Source organism: Kogia breviceps, chromosome 20 (assembly GCF_026419965.1).
Source record: "Kogia breviceps isolate mKogBre1 chromosome 20, mKogBre1 haplotype 1, whole genome shotgun sequence".
In the NCBI taxonomy this organism is placed as follows: domain Eukaryota; kingdom Metazoa; phylum Chordata; class Mammalia; order Artiodactyla; family Physeteridae; genus Kogia; species Kogia breviceps.
In genome coordinates, this window is record NC_081329.1 from 32,033,884 (window position 1) to 32,042,727 (window position 8,844).

Consider the following 8,844-nt stretch of genomic DNA (forward strand, 5'->3'; position numbering starts at 1 on the left):
CAGGGACAAAATTAAGGCAGTGTTGGCTACTCTGCACATAATCAAGATAGTAATGTTTCCATTTTACACATAAGAAATAAAAATCATTGGGTTTTATACTTTGATTAGACCTACTTGTTCAGAATTATTTCACTAATAGTCAATTCCTAGGATTTATACCAAATCCCAGGAAACCTTCACATTGATCACTTGGGGAGACTTGTCTCCACAGCAAGGACACCACTGTTAAACTTTTCATTAAATAATTCCTTGTCAAATGCACCAGCGTTGGTTCTCCAATACCCACCCCAGTACTGTAGAGTCCTCCAACTTCCTTGCTGCAACCGGCCCAACTGTCTAAATGCACTTGCCTTCAGTACCTTGGCTCTTCCACATGTGGGAATCAGGCAACTTCAAGCATCAACCCTAGCTCTGACCCCCATGGCCTTGGAGATGTGACTAGGCCACTTTGATCTATTTAAAGGAGGGTGAAACAATCCAAGGACTCATGTCTTTTTGGAGGGTCAGTGACTCTTGTAACACAAATAGGCCCTAAAAATCCCTTGCACAGGAAAGAAGCGGGAGTATATACCTCATAAGTCCGCTGTTTTGTATCACAATCCCCATAGGGCAGACATGTTCATCAAATACAAAGTGAAGTTAATTTGGGGGTGAAATTTAATTGGCTTCTTCAGATACCTAGTGAAATGATGGATAGAGTTCTGACCTACTAAATATCATTGGCAGAAACATTCTTCATTTCATAATTTTTGCATAAGGAAGTATTTGTAAACTGTCAACTGCTACCTAAGTCAACGTTAATCATCAACTACTACAAATACTAATAATGTGTCAGGAAAAGGGATGGATCACAACCCTTTGATCCTGAGATCCTGAAAAGAGAAAACACTTCTGGTAGTATTAATTGAGACCCTGTGATTGAGATTTACCTATATTTGCTCATTTGATCTTTACTACAACCCTATTATTTATGGATTAGTTACCTCTTAACAAGTGACATAAACTAGGTTCAGAAATTTTGCTTATATAAGACAATCATGTGGCTAGAAAATGTCAGAGCTGAAATTTAAATGTAGCTCAGCCTGCTTCTGAATCTCAAATTCCTAAATATGATGGTGTTAAGGGTGGATCTCAGACTCAAGTTTTACCTGGATATGTCAGCTCTCACATTGGTAATTGGAATCCTCCCTCTTATCACAACCCTTTCCTTTCAGCCTCTTCACACAGTGACTCCCATGCCCAGATGCTCCCACCACAGGAATCCTGCAGTGCACTGACCCAACCTCCCCAAACAGCCCCACCTCTCCTGAGTTTTATGGATCAGTTTCACCCACACACAAAATTCCCAGGCCCCTCTGACCTCTCAGCACACCTGATGATCAAGACCCCAATCACAGATGGCAAAAAAATCTTCCCTTCCTATGGCTGCATATGTTGTACATATCTCCCAATGCAGTTTAAAAATATCTGGCATCCTGCCAGGACATGATAATTAAATCATTCTCCCATGCTTTGTATATACTTCAGATGTTCCCTTGTTTTTTGAATCCCTGAAATTCTCACCCTTACCATCACTTTCAACAGTGGACTCAAATCCTACTACACAGATGAATTAGATCATTTGAAGAAACATTTCAGCTCTCTGCCATGAAATCTACAAATATTCATGCATTTCCACCCATTGGTAACACCTCTCCTGTTTAAATTGAAAGTCATTTCTACCCCTGGATAAATCCAACTTCTCAAATGTATCCCCTTCTCTCCTGCTCTCTGGAGAACATTTTATTATTGATTGTGAACTGAAGTTCCTTTACCAACAAGCTACCCATTTCCCCCAATCCATTACTTTTAACCTTATTCAGTTTTTTCATTCTTGGAAAAAAAAAAATCTCTGAATCAATTTATCTTTACTTCCTTCCCAATGTATTTCCTCCTTTCCAAAGGAAACTGAAAGAGCAGTGCATGGTTAGCTATAATCTCTGAACTCCCCTCCCACAATTTGATTTACTAAGGGTAATCTCTGTGTTAATATTGATCTGCATATTTATAAGTCTTTATAACATTACAGTTATCTCCTCATAATTAAATCCAATGAGTGTTTCTCACTTTTTAATTTGGAACTAAAGCAAAATTGAACTATGACCTCATTCAGTAATTTTATATTTCATAGGATTCTCTGACATCACAAACTCCCTACTGTCTTTATTTTTTTTATTTTTTATTTTTTATTTTTTATTTTTTTTTTAGTTTTAAAGCTGTGGAAAGGCTTTATTATATATTTTGTTACAGAACTAGAAAATTTCAAAAAATAACTGTTTGGAACCACAAATAATTAAAAGGAAACATAATAATAACCCCATAAAAAAGCATTCTGGTGCCTGTTAGAATTTTTCCTCAAATTACAAAATGTAGCTCCCCACGCTTTCCAATGATTGTTACGTTAGCTATGAATTTCTATAATTTCAGCTGAATATACTTCGATACAATTTTCCTTCTTAAGACATGGCCATGGCTCATTTTTTCTTCAATAGTTCTGTCATTTCAGGAACAACCTTAAATAAATCTGCAACTATTCCATAATCTGCCACTTGAAAAATTGGAGCTTCTGGGTCTTTGTTAATAGCCACAATTGTCTTGCTGTCTTTCATCCCAGCTAAATGTTGGATGGCTCCAGATATTCCTACAGCAATATAAAGTTCTGGTGCTACTATTTTTCCTGTCTGTCCAACTTGCAAGTCATTGGGAACAAAGCCAGCATCAACAGCAGCACGAGAAGCACCAACTGCAGCATGTAGTTGATCTGCCAAATCGTACAACAATTTAAAGTTCTCTCCACTCTTCAAACCCCGACCACCAGATACCACCACTCTGGCACCTGTTAGCTCTGGTCGATCGCTTTTTGTTAATTTCTGGTCAAGCCATTCTGATATCCCCACTGGGGAAGCACTTGATGCCTTTTCTGAGCTGGCACTACCTCCACTTGTCGCTGCAGCTTCAAAAGATGTTCCTCGGACAGAAAACACCTTCACTTTCTCATCACACTTCACTGTACATAAAGCATTTCCTGCATAAATGGTTCTCACAAATGTGTCAGGTGATTTGATTGCAATGATGTCAGAAATAGGGGCAACATCAAGTTTGGCTGCTATTCTGGGCAACAGGTTCTTTCCAAAGGCAGATGCTCCAGCACAGATGTGTGTGTAATTAAACTGCTTCTGAGTTGCCAAAATCAATGGTGTCAGTTCCTCTGGAAGGAGGCCTTTGTACACATCATGCTGAGCCACCAGAACTTTTGCTACACCTGTTACTTTGCAGAGATCTTGTGCCACCTTGTCACAGTTGGTTCCAGCTACTAAACAGGACACTTCACCTCCAAGATGTTTGGCTGCAGTGATGGTATTTAATGTAATGGGTGCTAGGGTATCATTTGCATGCTCAGCTATTACCAGGGTACTCTGAAATCATAGCAATGAGGCCTTCCAAGCTGAATTCAGGTTTTAAACTTTTTCCAAGAGGACATCCCGGCGGTGATATTTTCCTCCCTCGGGTAAAGATTCCCCGGGGACTCAGCTGCTCGCTCCCCGTCAAAGGTGGAGAAACTGGCCCCTACTGTCTTTAAACTAAATGATTTTTCCCAGTGTCCTATGCAAGGTCCTCCTCAGGCAATACCATTTTAATACCTCAAGATTCCTCTTAGCCCCTCTTATCTTTTACTATAAACTGTCTTCAAAAACTCATATAATTATCCAATCTTATACTATTACCTCTATGATAAAAATAACGTCTAAAAACTCATGTCTAGACTTTATTTCTGAAGTATCATCTATACTTTCATGGGACACAGGCACCTGAAACAAAATGTATATCAAAATGAAGCTAGTGGGCTTCCCTGGTGGCGCAGTGGTTGAGAGTCCACCTGCTGATGCAGGGGACACGGGTTCGTGCCCCTGTCCAGGAAGATCCCACGTGCGGCGGGGCAGCTAGGCCCGTGAGCCATGGCCGCTGAGCCTGCGTGTCCAGAGCCTGTGCTCCTCAACGGGAGAGGCCACAGCAGTGAGAGGCCCGTGTACAGCAAAAAAAAAAAAAAGAAAGAAGCTTGTAACTTCCTCCCCAGATAAATGTTACTTCACTTCTAGTTTCCAATCTTAGATAGTGGCTCCGCTATATTCAAGGCTCAGTTGTTGTCATAATCCTCAGAACCACACAAACACAATCAAGCATTGATTTTTATCTCTACAATGAGCACTATTATCTTTGTTCATTTCCACTCTGTTATCCACATACATACTTCCAGCTACATTTATCCTGCTTCAGTTTCAAGTTATATGTCAATGTCTCAGAGATTCCTTCTTGAAACTACTACTTAAGCAACTCTCCCCTTCCTGTTACCTTGAATATAGTCTACAGGCAACACATCTAATTTCTCACTATATACTTATTCATCTGGATTTTTTCTGTATTTATTTCCTGTATCCCCCCACTGGACAAATTGCAGAAAAGTTAATGCAGACTCATAAGGCAGGTTTCTCTTGACTGTTACATGTGAATTGTAACTCCACAGAATTTCCATGTATATAATAACCTAAGATGGCCTGTAACCAAGTCTTTAATAAAATAAAATGATCATAAAATTACCTGACTTGATGAACGACTTTGGTTCCTGGGGAAATTTTTCTCCAGCAACTACCAGAATAAAAATGGATTGGAAAACTTAGTTTGTGCCTTTATTGAGTATGCAGTCCCCAGCATCCTGACCTCAGAGATTTATTCTCTCTCTCGAGTCAGGCATAGAATTTTCTGTAGGCACCCTTTTAATAGACAGTATAACCTCATCAGTTTTATAATCCTAGGGACAGACCTCTTTCAACCTGGATACCAATCAAGAGAAATCTAATCAAGGAATAACTTCCTTAACACAGGCTTTTCCTTCTCAATTGGTTAATCACTTAGATTACATGTAAGAAAAATGTGGGTGATTCCTTTAATCTTGCTAATATTCTAAAAGTCTCCAAAATCAACTTTGATGCCTTTGGCCAGAGGCCTCACTGTTTTGTGGACTGTGGCCATTTCTGGAAAGTATTGCAGAGAATTTGCAGCAAGACGATCAGTCTCTATGTAAATGGGTTTAATCTACAAACATTTTGTCAGGCTGTGAGTTCAGTGTGGCTCTACATAAGTCGTGGTCTTTCTTGATGATCTCTTTCAAGGAAGATATTTTGAGGGTTATGAAATGTTCATTTAAAAGAAATTTTTTTTTCTTTATTTTTTTTGCTGTATCGGGTCTTTGTTGTGGTGCACGGGCTTCTCTCTAGTTGTGCTGTGCAGGTTTTCTCTCTCTAGTTGTGGCACACAGGCTCCAGGGCAGGTGGGCTCTGTAGGTGTGGCACGCAGGCTCCAGAGTGTGTGGAGTCTGTAGTTTGCATCACACAGGCTCTCTCCTTGAGACCTGTGAGCTTGGTAGTTTTGGTGCGTGGGCTTAGCTGCCCCACTGCATGTGGAATCTTCGTTCCCTGACCAGGGATTGAACCCAAGTCCCCTGCCATGGAAGGTGGATTCTTTACAACTGGACCACCAGGGATATCCCTAAAATATTCATCTTTTAACACCAGGATAAATAATACTTAAATTATAATCAATTACATGAAGTTTCTAAGGACAAAGAGGAAAAAAAAATATGATTGGAGAAACTGGGCTTGGTCAGGAATTCTTCAATTTTACTATGCCCTTAGGAGTAAACGATGGGTGTGGATTCAGGAATATTTGTAGATTTTATGACAGTGAGCTGAAGAATTTCCTTAAATTACCTGATTCATCTGTGTAGTAGAAGGTGACTCCTCTTGTAGAAAGTGAGGGAAATGCTGAGAATGTTTAAAAATAGAAAGATATGGAGAAGGTCTGAATTAGTTTTGAGGCACAGAATGATTGAATTATCTCAATATAGTACGATGGCCAGAGATGTTTGAAAGATGTTGGGATATTTATGAATATCACTAGACTTAAGATCCTAGTTAGATTCAACTAGAGACAAAGGTATTTTGAGTCATCCAGGAATGGACTCTTGATCAAAAGATGTGATAAAATGTCAGAGGAGGGCTTCCCTGGTGGCACAATGGTTGAGAATCTGCCTGCCAATGCAGGGGACATGGGTTCGAGCCCTGGCCTGGGAAGATCCCACATGCCACGGAGCAACTAGGCCAGTGAGCCACAACTACTGAGCCTGCGTGTCTAGAGCTTGTGCTCCACAACAAGAGAGGCCGCGACAGTGAGAGGCCTGTGCACCACGATGAAGAGTGGCCCCCTCTCTCTGCAACTAGAGAAAGCCCTTGCACAGAAACAAAGACCCAACACGGCCAAAAATAAATAAATATTTTTTAAAAAACTGTCAGAGGAATATGAAAAATCCAAAGTCTTCATACCTATATGTTGAAGTTACTTAATTTGATTAAACGTGGCATAAAAATGAAGATAGGTTTGGCGTAGATGTTTAAGGGAGTGAAGTCAATACACTGGAAGTTCTCCTAGCATTTGAAATCACAGAAGAAATTGAATAACAACTCTGAATATTATTGGGTAATTAACTTTAAAACTTTATGATATTTATTTCATTATAAGTAAAGTTGGGACACTAATATTTGTCTTATGGGAAGCAGTAGCCAAAGCCTTCTTAGTTTTGACCCTGGGAAGGAAGATTTTTTTCCTTTTCTCTTAGCCCACTCCACATTTGCAGGTGGGGTGGTTGTTCACTCCCATTCCCATCCTTAAAGTTTACGGATTCATGATTCTTAGATATAAAAACTGTAGATAAGATTCAAATCTCATGGACTCCTATTTCCTTAGATTTGACTGCTTAGAGTACACATTGTCTTTGAGAGAGTAACAGAGGGAAACAGGTAGCAGCTGGTTTCTTGGCAATGCATCCCCAAGTCAATATAAAGTTGCTATTTATCTTGAAATGAGAACTATATTTCCAATGGATAAAAAGATGTCATCACTTTGACTGAGTCTTCTAGGTGTATCCAGGAGGCATTCAAAGCTCTGAGCACTAGTCCTGTCATCCTGCATCTCTGTGAGGATTGTGGGGTAGGGCAATTGCTAATGCAGCAATAGTCTCCTTTCCATCATTTACTCAGATGTGTTCCAGATTCCGTGAAGGCTGTGCTTGTAAAGAGGGCACATGAGAAGTTGTATTTCTGTCACCTCAGCCATGGTCTTGGTGGGGATGTGACTCACTCCATAACCGAGTCTGTGATGCAGTGAGCTCTGTCATGTGATGGACCCAAGTGGAGGGATGAGTAAGAGCAGAAGTTTAAGGTCTGGTAGGGGAGACTGTGTCAGCAGGTGAGTTCAATCCGTCCAGGGTCACAGGTGTTGGCAGAAGAACTGCAGGATTGAGGGAGCAGGAGAACGAGAAGAAGCACCTCTACAAAACCAGATTTCCCTTTTATAGGTAACCTTTGTTGAGAAACTGGAAGCAATTTATAGAAAATATGTTTCCCCTAATTGGTATATTGAGGAGAAGCATAGTAGGCAGAGTAAAATTTAGAAAATTCTGGCCACTTTTGAAGCACTGGAAAGACCTGAACCCATCAAGAGTCTCTTATTACTCTGTAGGCAGGGAAACAAGATGAAGCTACAGGAGAGTTAATGATAATTAAAGCTGTGAGATCCTTAAGAAAGTGAGAGGGAAAGTGATACTTCAACTTACTGGAGGGGTCAGAGGAGGATCATCCTACAGTTTGGCAGTCCCAGTACCACTGGCTTGTGAAGTTAACCTGTCTGTTTTCATATCTGGTTAATGAACAGATGATATCTATTGAGATAGGCAGCTGCTGCTGACCCCGAGTTGTATGTACTGTCTGTTCATTCATGCAGTATAGTGGACATTGCATCAAGGCTCTCTGACTTTTTAATGAATAATACACCCGTAGCTTTTATTTATTGTGTTTTGTTATATATGAACAAACATGTGCAAACATGTTTTGCTAGCTCACTTAATAACTCAGTTCTTTCAAGAGGTTATTCAACTATTTCACACATGAAAATAGTGAGGTTTGTATTTGGGATACTTTGCCCATAGTCACTGCTGATAAGTGGCAGAATTTTGTGTGTTGTATATTGCCTGCCTTGTACTTAGTTTATAGAGTTAACCTAAATTAGTGGGAAACAGGTACTTATTTCAAAGTACAAATTTTGTAATTGCCAGTCAGAATTTGCATTCTTTTGTGGAATGTCAGGTTATTTCACACCACACCTCATGTGATATTTCTTTACCATGAAGGTTGTTGTGTATTCAGATTGTGCATATCTCTGAGATGAATACGAAGGGGATGTGCCAATTCAGCCCGGAGGAACATTTGGCTTGACATCGAAGGTTTGAGCTTTTGATACACATAGCTGCCTTTTCTCAGGGCTGTCATCCTCGGCCATCAGCTCTGAACATTTGTGGGGATGGGGCAGCCTTAACCAGAATGTCCATTAAGTTTATAGGAATCAGTAAATGTCAAGAGATGTGGCTGTGAACTTCATCCAGAACTGGGGTAATGCCAACTGCAGATTTATTTGGGAGAATACTTTCTCTGACATTTTGTTGAAGTCAGTGTAAAAATATTTTTCTAATAGTGTCATAGATCTTTGAACATATCAATTTTTATTAATCTAACCTGTATATTCCTTGACCTTAGAGGAAAGGATGGTTCTGTTGTTATTTGAACTTAACTTTCACATAGCACCCTCTGTTTCAGTCCCTCCCTTTTGTTGATTTTCCTTATCTTAATCTCTCCAAAATCCCATCCCCATTTTATTTTGTTTTGTTTTAACCTTAAAGGTATTTTCTAATTGTCCATA

At 39.8% G+C, this 8,844-nt stretch overlaps 1 protein-coding gene across 1 annotated transcript; it reads right to left on the reverse strand.

Moving 5' to 3' along the window:
- Window positions 1-2,253: 2,253 nt before the first annotated feature.
- On the reverse strand, window positions 2,254-8,417 carry LOC131747430 (electron transfer flavoprotein subunit alpha, mitochondrial-like). The gene is given in 2 exon segments (XM_059049258.2): window positions 2,254-3,484; window positions 8,321-8,417. Coding segments are annotated over 2 exon segments (1,068 nt in total). The 3' UTR covers window positions 2,254-2,513.
- Window positions 8,418-8,844: the final 427 nt, after the last annotated feature.